Raw genomic sequence first — 22,360 nt, 5'->3', positions numbered from 1 at the left:
ATCTATTTTTGTCGTGTTACTCGCGACAAAATAAATGAATTGAAGACTTTATTTCATAATTTTAGTGTGAAAAAATTTACATGTTTATTTCGAGCTTTGATTTTGATTGATTCGATTAGTTTTTATGGTCAATACAGTTGGCAATTTGAATAATTTTTTCTACCATTTTTCTGATGACAACGATCTCTCGTTTGATACATTATTTCTTTTTATTCAAAATATTAGTTTCGTGTCCGTTTTAGCTTAAATCGAAAGCAAATCAATCTGCATAGACTTGCTGAAGTCGAAGAAAGATTCATCGATTTATCATTCTATACTCGATATATAAAATATATTTGAAGTTTAAGAAACCTTAAAAACCTCTAAAAATCTAATTATAAATAAGAAAGAGTAAAAAGGGATCTTTATTTTTGTGGAAACATAGCTAAAACTGTGGAGTCTACAAAATTTAAAGCAGTTGGAGACAATCTCATTCCCAAAGTACTTCAGAGAATTTAGCTCTAAGTTGACTTGATGGGAGTTTATATGCACTCCATAAAGATTCTTGTAAGGTAGGTTCGAATGAGTAAAGATAAAGGATTTGGTCGTTGAAATAATTTGTAAAGTTGACCAATAAAGTTATTTAGATTATTCTTTTTCTAGATGGATTTGAAAGAGGTAAAGAAATGGAACCATTGATGATTGATGTATAGATAAAGTTTATGGTAAATGGAGAGATTAAAAGCGTGACATTCAAATTAAAATTATAGCTAAAAAAGTCTTGAAGAATCGAGAATTACCATCTATACAGCTACCTTTGAAATTATTCTGTTGCAGCCTAATTCACCACTAGTGGATATTCTCCGTTTTGACTTGTTACATATTACTATCCGTTTCACGGTTTTAAAACATGTCTACTAAGAAAAGGTTTCTACACCCTTATAAGAAATTATTCATTTCCCTTGCCAATAAATAATCCACCTTTTGAAAGCCAACGTACTCACTGACACACCGCCCAATGACTGACTTTTAAAAATTTGTTAGGAAGCATGTGAGTGAGAAAAAGACGGGGTAAAGAAATTTGTGCTAGTTTGTGAGTAAAATCTTCTCTTCGAAACAATTCAAAACAAGTAGGTAATATTATCTTGTCGTAAAGAATACTAAGTGGATGTTTGAACCATTAGATATCGAATCTAAAATTTAAATTTTGGTCTTACTTGGTCTAACTCCAACGTAGGACGTTACAAAAAGAGTTTATTTGATTAATATAAAAGACCTTATTTGATTAATAGGAAGAAGTTTATGGGATGCATTTAGTGTATGTGCATTACTTATGTTAATGTAAAACTCAAATCTGTTGTACTCTTTAAGAAATTAAATCATAAACAAAGTATTGAATTCTAAATGCTTGCAAAAGTTTTTCTTCCTATTTTTATGTCACATCAAAAATATAATTAGATAATATAATTAAAGGGAAAAAAAGGCAAAAAAAAAAAAAGAAAAAAAAAAGAAAAAAAGAAAAAAGAAAAAAGAAATACTAATTCGTCTGGATTGAATTCTTCATTTTCCATTGTCGGACAATTGGGTGGAGCTTGCTCTGCTTTGAATCAAATCAGAAGCTAAGATAATCCTAAACCACACAATATTAAAGTTGATTGATTTTTTTTAAACTTAGAAATAAATAATAATAAAGTAAAAGTTAAGCAAAAATTAATCCATCATGGGAATGGAGTACATTATTTTGTGACAATAATCTATAAATAAATCAAACTTTATTAACAGACAAACCTTGATTGATTTGGTTGTGTGATTCTTATTTGGAAGAGAATTAAGAAGTGGAATTGACTAAAAATCTTTTTTTTTATCCCTTTTCGATTATATCCCTTCCTTCTTTTTCTCTCATCTCAAATAAATCATGTTTTTACTTATTCTTAAAATAAATAAATAAAACAAAAACCCAAATCTTTTACTTTAAAAAAATGACAACAAATTTTTTTTTTTTTTTTTTTTTGTATGGAAATAAAAAAGACTTTTATAGCTGTAAAGTTTATATTGTTTTAATGAGAACGATGATATCATTGTGGTTGAAATAATAATAATAATTGATGTCTTTTTGTTCCTTTTTAAAAATTGAGAGCAAGAAAATATTAAGATGAACTAATATCACAAAATGAGATAATGGATATTGAGGAATATAAATCTGAAAGATTTAATGAATATTTTGTTCTCCCAATGAATGGCCAATGGCATAATTAAAGGAAAGGAAAGTGGCAAATAACAAAAAGATGAAACATGATGAATCTTTTGAAAAGCTAACAAAGAGAAGGTTAATATGTTAGGAAGTGTCATATAAAGCAAGATTTTTTGACAAGAAACCATTAACTACATTTTCTTTGCTTTGTTCCATTCCAATATCTCAATTTCTGGTCTCTAACTTTTTTTTTTTCTCTCCATTCAACACATAATATTCTCTTCAAATAATGAAGCTGGAAATGATTATAAAGGAGGGTCAGTCCCACACATCAAACCCTTTTTAATTTCCTTTTTTTTCTTCAAGGAAGAAGAATGTAATCTATGTTTGACATAAGAGGAGCAAACATGCCCCACAAAATAGGAATATGACGTTTTGTGGAGCAATTTGGTGGTGGTTGCCATTTGATTTTGACATTATTAGTGAATAATTCCATGTTCATGTTCATGTCCTCTCTGTTTTAATTGACAAGGAAAAAAAAAAGGGCTATCCTTTACTAATAAACGTGTGTTGTTTATTTGTTGTAATTTCTACCAGAAAATTATAAATTTATTTATTTTCATCTTCAAATTCTAACCTCTTAGTGGATGGTAATTTCTTTTTAGTTTTCAAACAATGCTGACCACATGATAGAGTAGTAATTAGGTTGTTTACGAATCTTTTCCCCATGTGGTGAAATAGCTGAAAGAAGGGTTGTTTTATGAATAGAGGTGGGCTCATAGTTGGTAGTAATGTACCTCCTTGTGGTCATATTAAATAGCAAGGCCCAACTCATTACAAGAAAACACGGAATAGCCGAAAGTTATTAGTTATATAAACTATGTTTAGGCTCTGACCCTATAAATTATGGTTGGTCCTAAATTAATTTTTTTATTTTCATTCATCATTTATCCATATATATATATAATTTAAGAATCCAACAAATTTTATTGAAGAGTCGAGAAGCTAAAATATAACTTAAATCCAAATTAAATAATTCAGATGTTCCTGACTCAGAAGGCCAACTTACTTGAATAGCGCTACCCATAGACAAGCATTTGATGGAAAGCAGAAGCGCGGGGCTCACCTAATACATGAGGGAAGAAAAACAGGCTTTTTTTCTGCATGTTATTCAGTTAGTTTGACAACAAAAATAAATAATAACAAAGAGAAGATGAGATCAGAGGGTCAATTTTATTTAACATGCAGGTGGTATTACCTGTTAATCAGCATGAAATTTGGCCAGAATATATACCTGATGACATCTTGATCTAACTACATATCAATTTTATCCACAATCTCCTAATATCATTACCTCCTTGCAGGAAGGCTCTCCTTTTTCTTTTCTTTTTTTTCTTTTTTTTTTTTTTTGTATCTTTAAGACCCAATTAGGGAGAATAATATTATAAAAATAAGGCAGAAAAGTAAACTGCTGTGCGGATGGATCACTAACCTTATTGCTGGACACTACCTTGTAACCAAAAGATTCAATGCAGCCTGTGGTGAGACCCCAGGAATGACGCAGGACTTCTGACTTTAAGGCGGTTTGGCCCACAGCCAACAGCAGGGAGAGGTTGGTGTGAGGTGTTTTCCCTGTTCATAACAGAACACTTCTTTCCTGTGGTGCTCAAGCTGTTGTCTACTCCTTGCTTCCTTAATGCTGAATCTCTTGAACTTTATAGAGATGGGAATGGTTGTTCTGTTAGATCTACCTACAAAGACACCATCTTTACTAGTACGAAATACTTTGAAACCTGACTTGTCAGCTTTACAACAAACCGATGACTTTAATTTACCACACCTTGCATGTGGATGGAGTTTTTTTCAATCTTTTGAGACCCTACAAGAAAGAAACACGTGAAATCAGTCAGAATAATGGGTAGTTTCTAATATTCAGCAGGCTCGCAAAAGATTTGGGTAAATTGTTCTTAATAAGAAAAAAATATGTATATAGTTTGATTAAAAAATAAAAAAATAAAATGGCTATTGCTTCATTAGCATTACAAACAATGAAGGAGACTGAACCCTATTTTATTTCAAATGTGGATACTTGAAAAAGGAAAGAAGGTTAAACAATGACAATGAAGCTACTCAAACATACTACCACCAAAAGACGACTACAGGATTTTAGTTCTGAGCAGAATCTACGTCTGAAAACTTTGTAAAGAAAGTTAAGGAAGGAAGCTCTACACTAAATGCCCATTTTTTTTTTTTTTTTGAGAACTGAGCACCAACTTAACTGATTTTAGGTAGCTTTCAATCATCTTAGATTCTTGTCAAAATTAATATCAAACCTTTCAGTTTATGAATGTCAAGATTTAATTTACAGCATTCCATACAGTGCATATATAATCTTAACTTCAATGAAAATTCAAATAAAGAAATATTTTTTAAAAAAATCTTAGATACTTAATTAGATCTTAACTGAACACTACTTTATCCAAAGTGTACCCTACCTGTTGAGCAGGCTGCTTTGTCCTATTATCATTTGTGATGTTCTTTTCATCCTCAACGATTGACGCTTAACCCTTAAAATCTCTGCGTCCTAATCATCATCATTATGGTCCCCAGGAGGTCGAATAGCTGATCTTGAACAGTTCTCCCGAAGGAAAAGGCTCGCATGTATAACACGACACTTGAGAAACACTGGGGGTTTCATGATTTCCAAATTCATTATAAGCATGCTTCTGTATCTGCTTGGAAGGAAGCAACAGATGAGACTTCAGTTAAATCAAAATGTGGGCCTTCCTCCAATCCTTTTTTTTTTTTTTTTGAAGAAATGTCAATAATTTTGTAAACGAAACGAAAACCAGATCTCAAGAAAACAGCAAAATCTTACAATGTTTGGCTTTGGACGTCGTGAAGTCTCAGACATTTCAGTTCTACATATTTCAGCGGCGCCACTCGTCAAAATCCTGCCTATATATATATATACTTCATTGCAGGCTGTAGTCAACAGCCTCAAGATGATAATTAATAGATAGACATGAAAGTTTCGAAGTGATACGTTCCTCTTTGTCAGTTTTGTACGCCAAAAGAGTCAACGACCCAATATAAACATACATCATTCAGAAGAAAAAATAAACGAGGTCGATCATTTTTAAACAAAATATCAAACATATGTGTAACATTTCAATTTATTTTAGTCATTTTTTGATAGGATGTCAAACATATTTCTCAAGCAGAAAACGAGGAAGTATACCATGGCAAAGGCACACATGATGTCCATAACAGCTGCAACAGACATATGCATACACTGCAGAGGATAGTGCCATGGGACCTTGGAGAAATCCCCGTTCACACCCTGGATTTCATGAGTAACTACCGAGCACAATTGTGGAAGCGAATCGGACTCATAAGAGATAGCTTGAGGGAATGGTGATAGACTGATCCACGAATGAATGAACTGAATCTTCAAGTTCTAAATTTGTGTGTAGAAGCATTGCTTCATTACACAAAAGTTCTTCGCGAGTGAGTAGAGGAACTCAATTAAGAAGGGCATGCACTGGCTAGCCAGAGTACCCAAAGGAAACCAATAGCTAATGGCGAAGTTCACAGCTTCACCACAATTGAAGCCTATAGATTTGAAGAGGAAAAAGAAAAGACTGCCCGTTACAAACTAAGAAAAAATGTCGATAATTGGATAAGGTGCAAGAAAAAAAATACAGGATAATGATTAGAATGTCTCACCATGATTAAAGCCAGCATGGTATACTCTTCAGCAGAATATTTGGAGGAAACAATGCCGTTTTTCCCGAAAGAACATCAAAAGCTCCATACTCACCATTTGCTGACAGAATATCCTCTCTGTACACATTTTCTTTGACAACGTTCTCAAATCTCAAAGCCGCATCATCTGGAATACAATACCAAGTTTTTGATGCTCCACAAAGGAACCATAAAGAAACAATGAAAATCATTAATCATCCCAGGGGTAGTACTGATTACTGAAAATCTTGACTATTTTGGTAACGTACCTATACAGGAAACCATCCTCCACATGCGCCAGGCAAATATACTAAACAGCATTCCAATATATAGCATTGGCTCAGTAATTCCCTGAAGGATCCAACCCAAGTCATGTAAGAAACTAAAGCATTGCAACTTTCGGAGTATCATGTCTCATTAGTTCAACCTGTATGAAGCTCAGCTTATCCAGAATTGCTAACGATAATTTAAGGACACATTTTGATAATGTTCAGACTAAATGTTTTTAAAAATGGGAGCACTAAAATGGTTGGAACGCCTCTGTACCGAACAAATCCATTAAATGATTAAAAACGGGCGAAACCTTGATTATGTAAATAAGGGAAAAGGTCTGTGGAAGTAAAAAAGTCATGAAAATATTTCAGCGGGAATGATGAAAGTCTTCGAGAACTTACAGAAGAGATAGAAGAGCTAAGAGAAAATCCCTACAAAAGAAAGCCAAGTCTATAACTCAACCAAGAAAGAAAACTAAAAACAAAAAGTGACTCATCCCACACAATCACAAGTAGTCACAGGCTCACAGCTATCAACAATTAATCCACAATGTTTATTTAACAATGCAAATGGCCATCTCTATTATGCATTAACGAAATCAATAAAATTTAATACGATAAGTGGTCTCAGGTCAACAGGCATATGATACATTACGTTTATACACAATGTCCAAGTGTGGAAATTTGTGCTGTGTAATAGCAATATAACAAAATACATAGAACGATCACTGACAAACCAAGCCAAGTGATAATGAGAAGGCAGTGATCAAACGTATTGAGGAATTGAAAACGATAATTACATATTCAAACATTTAAAGTGATCAGTCGAGACTTCAAAATTTTCAGCGAAGTCCGTAATCTTCATAGAGAAGCGTTTGTTTAAACAAAAATAATAATAATGATGAATGAATATGAATAATAGGTAATGTTTTTAAACATCACAAAATAACCAAAACCAAATTCTATTCCACCACTAGTACCGCATATCCCAAATTTCAAAGCAGTATGCGAGTGAACACAACTTGATGTTTTAAAGCTCTCACATCCCAAATTTCAAGCCTTGCTAGCACTCATTGTTATTTAAAGTTCTCACATCCATAAAAAATTAAGATATGGCTTGGAATTACGATTTGAATAGAAAAAATAGGGTGTCTGACCATATCTGGATTGCAATGCCTAACTAAAATATTATCATTTTTAGCTCTCAGATCCATAAAAAATTAAGATATGGCATGGATTATGATTTGCATAGAAAAAAATAGGGTACCTGACCATATCTGGAGGCTTCCGGAGAAATCTTCTGCAAATAAACCAGAGGATCCTCAAATTCCCCTTCTGAGGGATGATACACGGGACATTCTGGAATCTCATCAGTCCATTCTAGATCACTGCAGTGAAACTTATCAATTTTTCTCTTTGAAAAGTCTTTATTCCTATTAGAAGGACCATTCGGCCAGGAAAATGAATCCATATCGTCGTGAAATTTCTTGCCACGAGATATCGAAGCTCTTAAAGCATCTCCGTCACTTCTGTTCAACATATTTGTTACGGGAAGCTCTTAAAGCATCTCCGTCACTTCTGTTCAACATATTTGTTACGGTAACTGTCCCAGCAACAGCTTCGGTTTTCATTCGCTGAATCCTTTTTCGTTAAAGAAACTTATGCTATTTTTAGACTCTCTGGTCATGTAGATTCGTCCTTCCACCCGTCAACACTATAATCAGGATGAAATAGCAAATGTGGCTGTACAACTAGCAAAGGACTAAATTTCAGTTTTGATTTTGTACGATATTTGAACTTGAGAAGCTATTGAGGAACAACAAGCTCTACAAGGGGAACAAATCTACTCGCAACACCAATCAAGTTTTGATTTTGTACAATATTTGAACTTGAGAAGCTATTGAGGAACAACAAGCTCTAAAAGCGGAACAAATCTACTCACAACACTAATCAAAGTAATTACAAAAGAAGACACCAAGATATTTACTAGTTCGGAGAGAAGAAGTTCCCCTACATCCACTGATAGTAACCAATCACTAAAAAACAAATATAGACTCTCACCAATATGTCACTCAAGAAATACAATGTGACACACAAAACATTCCCATATCAAATTCCGATATGACTAAATTTGGTAAGACTAAACCTAATTCAAATAACCAAATCAAATCTAATCCAAATAACCAAATCAAATCAAAACTTACAACACATGCTCGTAGAATTGTAGGTAATAGAATTGCAGTTATTACCTATTTCACTTGATCAAGTTGGATAAAAAAACACTTAATCGAACAGATTCACGAGCTTCATCTAAAACTATATCAGCTAAACTCAGGCACGTCAGTTACAATTCTTATCACGGAACACAGACAGAGCAGAGGCAAACCAACATGCTAATGTTCACCAGTAAGTGCACCTGAACTTGTACCGCACGAGACAGAATTATAATTAATGAAAACAACAGTTCAATGAGATGTTGCTAAAATGCAAGCGTTTGACCTCAACATAATATTATGTTAAATCTGTTTTAAAATACAATTAAGTTCTTCACAGTTCAAACGGAAATCCAGCGTCCTAGTTTTAGAGGAAAAACACAACCGAAAATTAAATTCAAAATTAGATGAATAGATGGATAAAAACAAAGAGTTTCTAAAGCTTCGAGCCGGAGAAAAGTTCATCCACTCAACCATTTCCTCTTTAGACTTTCTGCGAGTCAGAAAGCTGCATAAAAGAGGCAAGAATTTTTTAGTGAAGAACGGAAACAAAAATTGCTTGTCGTTTCTGATACTTTTCTGAAACCAAACAATGTACAAGATCTCAGCGAACATGAGGAAAGAGAGCGATCAGCTTGAAAAGAAGCGAATAACAATCTTGTGTGACTACAAGAAAGTTCATACTCCGAGCAAAAAAACAAAGAGTCGGAATCAGTACCATCTCATGCCGAAATCACTCCGTACACGCCTCCGTATGTGATCACTTCGCCGAAAAATATCAGAACCACGAAGGAAATCCAAATCCGGAAAAATAATCTCAGGTCATAGTCATGATCACCAACACACAGAATCAAGCCTTCGACGAGCCGCAGGCTGATCACAAACGAGACAAAACCGAGTTCTCAGACTAGTTACTTGGAGATCGAAAGCCATTCTCAAATCAATCAGAGCAAAAAGAGTATGGAAAATGAGAATGATAAGCGGTATTCGGAAGAGACGAATACGTACCCGGAGGTTGAAGCGGTTTCCCGGCGGGAAAGGCGAGTTTCTGGCGGGAAGGATCGGGAGTAAAAAAGAGAAGCGTAATATGTGATTTTTTAGTTGAGGTTTGGAGTTTGCAAATTGTAAAATTTAAATGGTTATAAATAAAATGTGTATGAATATTCTTTTTAACAAAATTCGTACGAGCTTAATGTAAAAAGATGTATCACTAATTTTTTTGTAAAATTTTAAATCGATAAGAATTTATGAACCAATATACTTTATCATAATTATTTAAGAATATGGTTCAAACTTTATCAAAAAGTATTTTTCATAAATTAAATACATCGCATTAATACCGTAACCCATGGAATGGAATTGATAAGAAAAAAAAAATAGGATAGGAACTCAAAATTGATTTTGAATTTTTTTTTTTAAACAAAAAAATGGAAATATTAAAGTTAAAATTGAAAGAAAAAAATCAAATTCTAAAATATTATGGATAAAATTGAAGAAGGGTAGAAAAGGAAATTGACCAAAAGCATTAAATTTAGAGTCATAATGATTCATCTTAACAAAAATAAGAATTGAAAAGCAAGCGAAACGACGCCGTCTGACAGACACAGCATTAAGCAGAAGAAGTCAATGCCCGAACCACAAACCTTGCTGACTGGACAGGGCCCCACTTTCTGACAGTATTGTCAGAGATCAAGGATTTTATCTGGTGCGTTCTTGACTTCCACAACAAACCTACACCTTCATCCACATCCATACATAAAACCTTTTTACCCGAATCTCTCTCTTATTTACCCTCCAAAAACTACTACTTACTATATTTATAATTAATTACACTTTTTAAAACTAATTTACTCTCTCTCTCTCTCTCTCTCCCAATTATCCACAATCTCCCGCTCAAAAGCCCTAGCATTTTTTTCAAGTTACCGAAATTACCCTTGGAATCCACGTCAAGGTGGCATGAGGGAGGGAGATTTTGGGTAATTGGGAGCTGACAGCTTCTTCTTTCTTTCCAAACCATGCGAACGGAGCTTATTGCTTGGGTGGCGGTTGTGTCGGCAGCGGCAGTGCAGTATTCTGGTCGACAGCGGCATTGGCATTCTCGAGCTGAGTTGAGCTGCAGCCAAGAGCAGCGTTAATTTGGTGGAGCGTGTTACAGAGCTGGTTGTTGATGGCGGTTACACTAGACAGGTTGAGCTTGGCCGATGGAATGGTGCTGGCTAGAACTTGCAGGCCGACGGTAAGTAAGCAGCCGGAGTTGACAACTGCAGCATTAGTAGCACCGTCCTTGGGTGGCGATGATGCTAGGCGTCCATCGGCAGTCGAATCGACAACGGGGACGATGGAAAATCCTATGGGGAGGAGGGGAATGCTGGAGGAGTCTTCTCCACTCATGGCTAACTGAATCGAATCGACGTCGATCGTAGCGAAGACGACGAGGCTGCCGGACTGGTCCGTGCAGCTCTCCTGCAGCATCAGCTCAACATGCTGGGAGAAATTGCTGGCCACCTGAAAATATTCATGTAGCTCCCATCAAACAAAATTGGCTGAATATTGAAAATAACTTCAAAAGTTTAGCCTAATTTTTTTGGAATTTACATGAAAAACTCACATTGATACGAAGCAGAGATATGCAGTTTCCAGGGTGGGAGCCATTAGCAATGTGAGCAACCTCGTGCAGTGAATTCCCATTGGAAAGAACCTCCAGCTGAAGCATCCATGTTCAAGAACAGGAATGAGAAAGAGACGTTGAATCGGAAACTATTTTTATTGATATTCACAACTTTTAAATAAGATACGAGTTACCAACTAAAATATATTATATACATATATAAATAGAGAGAGTAACTGATTCATAAAATATACCCAGTTATTCGAATAGAATTATCGGGAGAATTAGGTTAAAATGTACTTGATAATACTGTTCTAATTTAATTAATTATTCATACTGTTCTAATTTAATTAATTATTCATAGAGTATATTTTATGAATTAGTTAATATATGTATATATATTATCGAATTAGATTAAAATATATTCCATAAATATCTTTATATATCTTAAATTAGATTTTATAATAATATCAGCTGATGGAATTAGGTTAAAATGTACCTGGGATCGTTGTCGTTCATCTCGAAGAAGATCGAAGACGCGGTAATGAGGATAGGGAAGCCAAGTGGTGGAGACAGCACTAAGAATAACCCCATTAGGTTGGCCAGGCTCGACAATTTTTTGAGTCGTTATACGAACAGTATCATCAGGAGAATCGGACAACGCGGTCCACGACTGGCCACCGGAGGTGCTTATGTTAAGTGAGAAAGTTCTGGTCATTCTTTGTGCCAATTTCATTAAGTTCTGTCTTGCTTCTGGCGAAGGTATCACTGAAAAAACCCCAAAGAAACCATTACATATCATGGTTTTATTAATTGAAGTTTAAAAAGAATCATAAAAGAGAGAGAACCTCCAAGATCAGAAATGTTTCGAGCCATGAGGCTTGCAATTCTCTCGCATTGCCTTTGTAAAATAGCCAACCAGCGATGCGCCCCAAAAGCCATTCCACTATGAACAAAATTATTGAATATTTGATGGATTGGCTTCTCTTCTATCTCCGCGTGCTCCACCCATGTAACCTATAAGATAAAGGGTCAAAGAAGGTTAGACGAACGCGATTCTAAACAGTGGTATGATATTGTCCACTTTGAGCATAAGCTCTTGTGGCTTTGCTTTGAGCTTACCCAAAAGACTACTAGCCAATGGATAGAGTATTCTTTGATTATAAAATCATGATTGAGGGGACTGTCACAGAGAATAAGGAATAAAAGATTAAATTTTTCCTTAATTTTTGGATAATTAAATTTTACCCTCGAATATCCGTTGGGCATGTCTTGGATAATGCAGCCGGACGGCCTTCTCCTGTATCTGGGGAACGAATGCTGGAGGCTGTCGTGAAAGCTGTCGATCGGAAGATCAACAATTGCCCAGCTGCCTTCATCGGCGTTTTGCTGGCAGCACCGGAGGAAATGGGCTTCCCTCGTCGGAATTAATGGAGAAAGAGCTTGAAGTTCTGCATACATCTAAAACAAAATCCAAAACGGAGAAAAGTTCATCTTTTTTGAAGATGGGAAGAATTGGAGGTTCTTGTGGATTTAAATGGTTTGATTTTATTACCAATCGAAGGGAGCCGCTCGCATGGCCTGAAACACTTGATGAAATGATTTGCACAGTTTTTGCTTTGGCCACGAGTGAAGGGAATAACTCCATCCATTTGTTCTGAAAATCAAATTCCCAATTCAAAAACAACTCTCAACTTTTCGTGTTACGACACTAAATTATATTAAGAAACTTACCGCGTCGAGAAAGGCGTCGACGAGGGTGATGCTGTTCATTATAACAACGGCGCTATCACGAGTGGCTTCGGTTCTAAACTCATTCATCAAGTGTTGTTTGAGGTTCATTGGCCATGGAAACATCCTGGCATGTTCTTCTACATTTAGAACTTCCTTACCGCTCTCGCTGTTTCGAATCCAAAGCGGCTCGGTTAAGCGGCACATCTTCACGAGTTCAGCCATGGACGATATAGCAAGATCCATAGCTAATGTTTTTTCCTCCTCGATTAATAGACCGCCTTCTGGGAAGTGAGCGGCGTCGGGCGGGAGCATCGACGCCAGTGGCATCATTTCGGAGGACGATACCATGGCCTCTGTGTATTGCCTTGAGTATATGTTCATGTCCAAATCAAGAGATGGTTGCATAAGAGGGGGAGCTGTGGAGGACATCCCTTGGAGTGGGCGACCAGTGTATCTTGAGGTGAAGGAGCAAACTTGTTCCAACTGTTAACATAAGAATTTTGAAGCACTATTATCAAATTGTACATGAATATTGTTAACCATACAAACACTTTCTTTTAGGGTTTGAATATCATTTAAATTTGCATAAAATATGTGTAATATCAAAGTTCATTCCCGGCAGATATTGTTATCCGTGGACTTTCCTCAAAGTTTTTAAAACACGTCTAATGTGAGATCTCACAATCCACTCTCATTCGGAGCTCAGTGCCCTTATTGACACATTGCCTCGTATCCACCCCTTTCAGGGTTCAGCCTCTTTGCTAAACAGATGTGGGATCTTACAATCCTCCCTCCTTCGGGACCCAGTGTCCATGGTGGCACACCACCTCGTGTCCACCCTCTTTCGAGGTTCAGCTTCCTCGTTGACACATCATCCGATGTCTGGCTCTGATACCATTTGTAACAGCTCAAGCTCACCGCTAGCAGATATTGTCTTTAAGGTTTTTTAAAACTCATCTGCTAGGAAGAGGTTTCCACACCTTTGTAAAGAAGGCTTCGTTTTCCTTCCCAAAATGAATGCGTTTAATTAATTTACCTGTTCTCTAAGTCTAGCATTCTCAAGGCGAAGCTGCTGTTCATCCAAGCTTGGCTCTCCAAGGATACCTTGCCCTCCACAGCTAGGGCATATAATGTTTCTCAAGGCAGTTTGCAGTCTATAATTCTCATTCTTTAAGGTATCATTTTCAGACCTAAGTATCACATTATCAGATCTGTCTTGTTGTGCCTGAAAAACAAATCAAATCAAATCAAATTAAATTAAATTAACCACAAACTAAGCCTCTAAAACACAAGTAAAAGTTGAAGGGAGAGCATTTAATTTGTAATGCCATTGGGAAACACAGACACTTGAGCAGTTAGGGTTATAAATACAGCGACCACAGGGTGACATTAATGAAGGACAGACTGTAAAAAGAAAGAAGACAACCATGGGAGCTTATAAAGATCTAATTTTTAAAAAAATTTATATTTTATGTAAACATCATAATGGGTACCCAGTTCCCAGTTTAGGGTAAAAGCCTCTTCAATGGGACCAATAATAAGAACTTTTCTTGAGAATTGAGCTGAAATATTAAATGGGTTTGCATGATTTCACCTAAAACATAGCTTAGAAGTTGGAGGTTCGAATTCTCTATTAGACTTGATTTATTTACAAACCTTCACTGTTAGACTTGATTTATTTACAAACCTTCATTTGGGTTCTTCGATTTTGGAACCAAAACTTGACTTGGCGAGGTTTGAGGCCGAGTTCTTGGCTGAGTTTGAGGCGCTGCTTGTCATCTGGGTGTGGACATTCCTTAAACAAACTGTGAAAAGCAACGAACTTTGGTGTTGTTCAAATGTAAGAATAGAAAAAGAAGCTAAAATAGAGACAAAAAGGAGAAATTTACGCTTCCATTTCTTGGATCTGGCGAGCAGTATGCCTATGATAGCGTTTTTTCTTCTGATTTTGCATAATATTATCATTACTTTCCATTTCAATTCCTGGGTTTTCTTCAACAAGCTGTTCACTTCCAGACCCACTTTCCATATCTTCTTTTCCTCTCATAATCAACCCATTTTCTTCCTTCTGAGAGATAAAAATCCAAACTTTTTTTAAAAGAACACAAAAAAATGAAGAAATAAAAAAGGGGAAATTAAGAACTTACAGGAACAATGGAAGGGAAGTGGTGGAAATTGGAAATGAAGTTGAAATTAGGGTTTTGAATGGGAGAAGAGAAGAGAGATTCAGAGGAAGCCATGTTTGCTCCCATATTGCTCGACATCACTTGGCAATCCCCATACATTCTTCTCTTTTATATAAATATTATTACGTTGCTTTATTCGCCAACCTGCAACCAAAATAATATTAAAAACAATCAAAGATCTGCTTAGATTCTTAGCATGCAAAGATAATAACAGAATCAAAGCTTAAAACCCCATGAAACATCCTCCAAAATGGATAAAGTTTTCATCTTTTTTCTTCATTTTTAAAGGAAAAAAAAAAAACACTAAAAGAGAGATCTTCAGTGAAAAATACCCAAAAAAAAAGGAGAAAAAAAACATGCTTTACCTCTGTCTCTCTCTTCACTGTCGGTGGTTTCCAATAGATAAGCAGAAGAAGAAGAAGAAATGTGTGTTAAAATTTAGACCCACAAAGACAAAACAAAGACATCCATTGTTTTGTTCTTTCTCTCACTAAAAATCTCACATTTTGCAGAAAAGGAGAGAGCTTTGAGCCCTTTACAAATGTGAACACATCGACAATAAAATAATTGTCCCCAAAAATTTTCTTTTTTTTTAACCGTTAATCTTCAGAATCTAGACCGTCCAACCAATATCCACCTTCTGTAATTATTATTATTATTTTTTTTTTTACTTTCAATCAAATTTAAAATGGTAATTTTCTTACATTAAAATTATGATTATGATTATTATTTAATCTATTTTTAATTAAAATAACAATGGTATTTAGAAATGTAATGGATTGATATTTTAACTTTCTCTCTCCATAATAAATTTCGTAATTTAATTTTGGAATAAAAAAGAAAATTTCACCACGATGAGTTTTTAATGCACGTTGACAGAAACGCATCAGCTCCAATATTTTTACGCATAGCTGTTAAATCCCACGTGGCGTATTTTTAGTGGATTTCTATTTCCTCCCTAGATAATTGAAAGTCAAACCTTTATCTCAGTAGAGTGTGTGAGAAACACGCGCTCTGTGATTGGGTCGTGAAGTGTAGACTCTATTTGGGGTGTTTTAGTTTGTGGGTTTCGTGTGAATTAACCATTTACCGAGACAGCAAGTAACCGGCTTGTGGGTTGAGCGATGAGATATAGTTTTGACTTGGACGGGTAGAAATTAATCCTCCAGTCTACCGGTCAAAAGGATCTGGACCATCCATTGTTTTGGATCCCACGAGAAAAATCTAGGGGTGTATTTTGTCCACGCTACACAAAGATTAACGCTGAGATTATTATTTATTATTATTATTATCTTTTTACAGTGAACTAGAATTAAGTAATTACTGAGATTAAATTAATAATTGTCTCCAAAATTAACATAGAGAGTAAGTGGCAAGGTAATTTATATTTAGTATTTTGGTAAATAATATATATCTTTTAAGAATTATATTTAGATTAACAAAAATTTTATTTTATAAGTTACATCATCTACCACTTTATATTTATGATGTATATTCTAAAAAAAGTAAGTAGTAATATTCATTTTGATCATTGTAGGGATGTCCCGACACCATAAGTAGGGATGTTCGTTTTTTTGTGTGGGGACCTACCGTAGTTAACGACGCACAAAATTAATCATTTAAATAGGATTTGTTCAAAATAATTTTATTTAATGTAATCGAGAAAAAAAAATATAGTAAGTGACTTTTTAGACATTTTTAAAATTCATAGATTTACTAGATACAAAATTAATGTCGATTATTTTTTGTGAATTTACCCATTTACCCCTATAGTTATAACGTGATAATATTCTAAATAATTTCACTAAAGATTATGGAATAAATTTAATGTAGTTTTCATTAAAAATTACAAAGTCAATAAGAATGAATCATTAAATTAGCAATCTAAAAATCAAGGGTTGAAAAGAGAATAATTTCATATGAATGGTAAGATATGAAATATTTTGATGAAATAATAATAAAGTTTGCATGGTTGCCATGTTTGGAAATGCAATAATGAAGTCACATTGAGATTGGACAACTCTTATGTTATATTTAATATATAGTTTTGACATTAGGATTTTCATGAAATTAAAAGCCATATAAACTATTTCATGAATATAATGTAATCAATTACTACAGTATAGTATCATGTGACCTTAATTAAATTATTGCATGTGTATATTAAAGTATCATACAAATCTTAATACAATGTAGTGTCTAAATTCATGTATAGCGTATTGAATTGTTAGCGATTATATGAAAATGTGGTTTACTATTAAGAGAAATTATAGAAATTTATTAAAATTTGGATAATAGACTATTTCCACGTATTTGATTATTTTGGGGGGGACAAAATTTACGCATTTGATTATGTATGGGATTTGTTAGTATTTTATTCTTATTGTATAATGATGGGGATTTTAATTAATTAGATACTTATGGTGAAACAATTATATAAATAAGATAGATATACATTGCACTTTATCATAACTAATGTATGTAATGGGAATTAATGGTATTTATTAAAGCTTTATTTAGTTAATTAATCTTGGTTAAGAAATTTAAAATTTTCCTTCCAATTTTTTTAAGCTAAAAAATAAAAAATAAACTCCTTTCGTTTTTAAATTTTGGGAATCTTTAAATTTAATATAAAAAATTATTGTGAATAATTAAAATTATCATTAACATTCTTGGATTATTTATATAATAATAATAATAGGAATTTGGTAGGAATTTGGTTTGGTAGAAAAATAAAAGTGTAAGCAGAAACCATAATTGTAAACGCAGCATTTTTCTGAATAAAAATTGAAAGTTTGGTCAAAAACCAAACGGAGCAACCATTATTTATTACTTCAAACTTGGCATTAAATTCTACGGTACAAATCTCATTTTTTTCAAACATTTTGTATTTTGTATTTTTATTCTTTGTTGTTAGTGTTGGGTGAGTTTTAATTTCGTTGGATAATAATAATAGAAACTTTAGGTAATTCAAGACATAAAAACATTTAATTTTCCCTTGTAGTAGTATACAATAAGCTTACAAAGTGATGAATTAAAATTATTGACACGAAACAGAGCCAATACCCAGCTTAAATGAAGTATATTCAATGAACTTCCAAGTGGACATTTTGGTAACTATGGTATAGACTCATTGGAACGACTTTTTAAGAGTTCTAAAGTATTAAAGCGTTTTTAAGCGCTTAAAATGTCGATTCAAAGAGGTCTCTTTCATACTGGGGATTAGCTATCTAATTTATTCATGTGCATAGACATGATTTCCAACTTCCCTAGGAACATGTTAGAAAGATTTTACATCAAGAAGAGAAGGAACAATCTAAGATTGGAAGCTAAACACTTGACTAAAGACTGTATTGTCGGCCAAATATTGTAGTCTCCAAGGAGAGGGCAACTAGAAAACATTCTCTTCTAATTTCGGAGCATCCACCGCATAATATCTTCTCGAATAACGTTGTTGAAACCTCCTCCTATGTAATTCATTTTCATTGCTTCAGAGCCACAAATGCCATATTGTCGGTATTGGATCATGGTCCCAGTTCCAGCAGGCTTCGGCTGCCTCATGATCATTGCAATGGTAGGGAAGGGCTTAGGCCATCTGTGTACTGATGAGGTAATTGACATATATTGATCGAATTTCTGACTAATCACAGCTCGAGGGCTGGGCCGGTGTTTCAAGTAGGAGCTGGAAGCCTGCTTCACCATTTTCATACATTTCATAGGCCCCCTTGGAGGTTCATGAATCTCAGCGGATTGTTTCATTCGATTAAGCCCTCGTGAAATCCAGCTACCAAGATTACCAACTTCTGTGTTTCGATGCTGAATTCTCTGGTGAACTTTTACGGTAACATCAAATATGGCGCGTGTACGTCTGCATTAAGTAAAAAAGTACTTTCCAGCAGTTAAAGAACAGCAACTACAGACTAGCAGCAATAACATATTACTAATAGTTATGCAGTTATGGAACTATGGTGAGTTCATCGAGAAGCCAGTACAATGCCAATGCTTCAAGGTTTTGGCCGTTCTCGGTGAATTTTGATAACTTGACAAGAACCAACTGAAGAACTGGTGGGTAGAAAATTTAGAATATCAAGCCATAGGAGTCCAGAAACAACTTGATCTTTACTATTGCAACTTGGGCCATTGAAGCTCATCATGAAATTGAAGAATATCATATGACTACTAACAATACTAGGTTATTATGTGTAAATTTCACATGAAAATAGGATGATTTCATGCGAATAGAAGGATAAATCTTGAAGTATTCGCTCTCCATAGGTATCATAAAATAAAAAGAGAAGAATGAAGAACAGAGGAGATAAATGGCCCTGCCAATTAAACTTCACTGCAATGCTACTATATATAAAAGGTTAAAGGTCGTCTCAAGGTTTTTACCTAAAATATACTAGACATCAGCCTTGAGGAGTTATTGAAAAGAAATAAAATATCAAAAATCATATCCTTCAATTGCCACATACTTCAATGAAGATTCTTAACACTAATAGGGTTGACCTACTAGTTAATCTTTTTTTTTCGTAAGCCATGATGGTAAATGTAGTAAAGGCTTGAATTACCCTAACTCATGTCATAGTAGTACGGCATGAATAATATGGGATAATGTATTTTAAAGAATAGACAATAAGATGATATTGTCCTTCTAGTTACTATAAGAGGTTCGGTGCACAAACTCTAGAAAGAGGAAACCTTTGAGAACATTGTATACACCACACAGTATACTTGTCTTCGCTTTTACATTATCACTTATAAAATAGATCATACTACAAATAAATCATGCCATATTACTGATATCACCATAACAACGAAGATGTAAAATCTAAAATGTTAATGAAATCAAAGTTCTTGAGAAACCTTTAAGATAGTAGCCATTGACACGCTTATCAAATGCACATCGAATAGCTAATCTGCATTTGACGCAATCTGCTGTATAGCATCCAAAAGAAAGTGGGCATATCAAAAGCATTTCTCTACATCTGCTAGCAAGTTTTGTGGCAATTGAGTAATACAAATAGAAATTGTCATGTAGCAGACCTATTTAAGGACAAGAAAAATTATTGGTATAAGTGCAACGCTTGGCATTGTATCACCTAAAATGGAATATTCAGTTTGATTGCAGCCATTTGTTCCATATTCTAGATATTGTCTCAAATAACAAACTTATCATTAGAAAACTGCCAGAGTACTAGTATGGTATGCTTTGGGTTATATGCGAGGGGTTAGTAGTACACTAGTAAGGGGCACAAAGGTTAATATTAGGGGTGTCTTGGTTATAAACAGGAGTGGAGACCTTAGAAGGTGTGGATCATTTTAGTGGAGTGACCACTGTGAGACTTGGGAGAGAGATAGCCCTCTCAAAAGACTAATGTCAGTAATTCAATTAAGATAATGAGAAATCATTTCGCCTTTTTAGTTGGAACTTTTGACGGTTCGCGAAAAAAGATAGCGAAAAAAATTATTCCTAGAGTCGAGACTAAAAGGAATGTATAAACCAATGCTTCGAATTTTGGGAAGTATCATGATCATCCATATAAGAATTATTTCAATTTTTTTAAATGAACGATCTGAAGACCTGTTGAATTATTTCTATCATTAGAACTTTGAAAGAAAAGAAGACCACTACCACCACAAAATGGTGCCCTTGTGGCAAGGCCTCGTGTTTGGATGTACCCTCTAAGATTTGGGATTCAAGCCCTTTAGGTTGGAAGCTTACCAACTTAAAACATTTAGTCTCCTGGAGGTGGCTTAGGGATGTACAGAACCTCCCAAAAAGCTTATTGGAGGAGGGTCATGAGAATAATGTTAGGAGGGGGACCTCGATAACCCATTTATCAAAAGAAAAAGAAGATCACTACCTAATCACAAGCCTATTGCCTATTAGACAGAGCCATGAAGCGTACTGCAGAGTCCCTACTCACCTTTTTTTTCCACGCATTAGTGTTCCTAACATGATATGTCAGGTATGAAGCGTTATCAGGTTGAAAGTTCACTGACTTAGTTGCCCAAAACTATTGTCTCCACTCTACGAAGGAAATGAAGGCCCACATGAAGAAGTGCACATCTCAGATAATGTATATCTTCCACATAAGCCAATAATTAAGTTCATCAACTATTCCACCAGAATGCAATTAAGGAAATGTAAAGGCCTAAATCCAGTAACTAGAAAAAAGCATTTGAAGAATGATTAGTTCATCAACCATTCCCACCAGATTGTGTTTAACCAGATGTGGAGGCCTCGATTCTGTAACAAAACACGTGTGAAAAGCACAACGATGGAGCATGAACGGTGGAAAATGAAGCATATAAAACTAATAATTTTTTTTAAAAAAAAAGTTCACCATAGAAGCTTCTTAGCACAAGGGATCGGGAGTCGGTAAATAATGTAGAAAATTTGGGTAAGAATATGTCAAAAATCTGTATCCTTTGTAAGTGAATAAGTATCCGAACTTCCAGATCAGTAGTTAAAGAAATCTTCAACAATGTAACATATATCCTCCACTTCCAAATTTTCAACCAAAAGTTGTTGATTAGCTTCCTCGTCGATATTAGACAGTGGCATGTCCATCATATATTAATCCAATCAGTATCTTGAACTATCGCTAATTACTTGATTCCAACATTTAGGATCAATTTTTTACTTCCTCAAACAAGCTCCCAACATTTATTGCAGAAATGAATAAATAATTGCTTCAATTGAAACTCCACAGACTCGAGGAATAAAAGAAGATACGTAGAAATCTATTGCGTTCAATTGGACAATCACGAACACGTTTAGAAGGGTTCAGATTAAGAGAATACGATGAACAAGAGAGAAAGGAAAAATACCCGCGCAGAAATTGACGAATCCGAGGGTGCTTGGGGGAAACAAGACGTCGCTGAATCTTCATAGCGAGCTTAAACGTTCGCTTTAGCCCCAAGAAATACGCTGTTGCCAATGTAATCTCCCACAACACCATTTTCCCTCGCTCTGTTCTTCTTCTTCTTCTTCTTCTTCTTCTTCTTCTTCTTCTTCGGTTCAGAATAAGCTATAGTGTTTCGTCCAGTCTCAAACGTGAAACTCTGAGTTTGGGCCTTAGCCTGATCAAAATGGGCTTTAAGAGCCCAATGTACAGCAATGGCCCAATTCAACGTGCGCGGGAATTTGTAAATAATTCATCAAAATAACTCATGAGTTTGGGCCTTAGCCTGATCAAAATGGGCTTTAACAGCCCAATGTTCAGCAATGGCCCAATTCATCATGCGCGGGAATTTGCAAATAATTCATCAAAATAACTCTTTGAGTTTGGGCCATAGCCTGATCAAAATGGGCTTTAACAGCCCAATGTACAACAATGGCCCAATTCATCATGCGCGGGAATTTGCAAATAATTGGGCCTTAGCCTGATCAAAATGGGCTTTAACAGCCCAATGTACAACAA

General features: G+C 34.9%; 2 protein-coding genes and 1 pseudogene across 3 annotated transcripts; all 3 read right to left on the bottom strand.

Moving 5' to 3' along the window:
* Window positions 1-3,662: 3,662 nt before the first annotated feature.
* On the bottom strand, window positions 3,663-7,729 carry LOC111437461 (annotated as a pseudogene).
* Window positions 7,730-9,902: 2,173 nt separating this feature from the next.
* On the bottom strand, window positions 9,903-15,481 carry LOC111437478 (homeobox-leucine zipper protein HDG5-like). 2 transcript variants are annotated; one of them, XM_023075474.1, is made up of 12 exons: window positions 15,296-15,481; window positions 14,892-15,074; window positions 14,634-14,812; window positions 14,432-14,549; window positions 13,781-13,969; window positions 12,745-13,227; window positions 12,566-12,667; window positions 12,259-12,471; window positions 11,859-12,027; window positions 11,510-11,778; window positions 11,011-11,106; window positions 9,903-10,907 (listed from the first exon to the last, which is right to left on the bottom strand). In XM_023075474.1, exons 2-12 carry the CDS (start codon window positions 15,027-15,029, stop codon window positions 10,431-10,433), a joined length of 2,433 nt encoding a protein of 810 aa, XP_022931242.1. In that variant the 5' UTR covers window positions 15,030-15,074; window positions 15,296-15,481; the 3' UTR covers window positions 9,903-10,430. The 2 variants fall into 2 exon arrangements, with proteins under 2 accessions (XP_022931242.1, XP_022931244.1); XM_023075476.1 differs by having other exon boundaries at window positions 11,011-11,111; window positions 11,515-11,778.
* A 2,512-nt stretch (window positions 15,482-17,993) lies between these two features.
* LOC111437317 lies at window positions 17,994-21,950 on the bottom strand. Its single transcript, XM_023075221.1, has 2 exons — window positions 21,768-21,950; window positions 17,994-18,798 (listed from the first exon to the last, which is right to left on the bottom strand). The coding sequence occupies exons 1-2, from the start codon at window positions 21,896-21,898 to the stop codon at window positions 18,339-18,341; spliced, it is 591 nt and encodes a 196-aa protein (XP_022930989.1). The 5' UTR covers window positions 21,899-21,950; the 3' UTR covers window positions 17,994-18,338.
* Between the last annotated feature and the right edge of the window lie 410 nt (window positions 21,951-22,360).

The sequence above is a fragment of the Cucurbita moschata genome, unplaced genomic scaffold, assembly GCF_002738365.1.
Source record: "Cucurbita moschata cultivar Rifu unplaced genomic scaffold, Cmos_1.0 Cmo_Scf00063, whole genome shotgun sequence".
Classification (NCBI taxonomy): Eukaryota; Viridiplantae; Streptophyta; class Magnoliopsida; order Cucurbitales; family Cucurbitaceae; genus Cucurbita; species Cucurbita moschata.
This window is presented reverse-complemented; position numbering and strand designations above follow the sequence as displayed.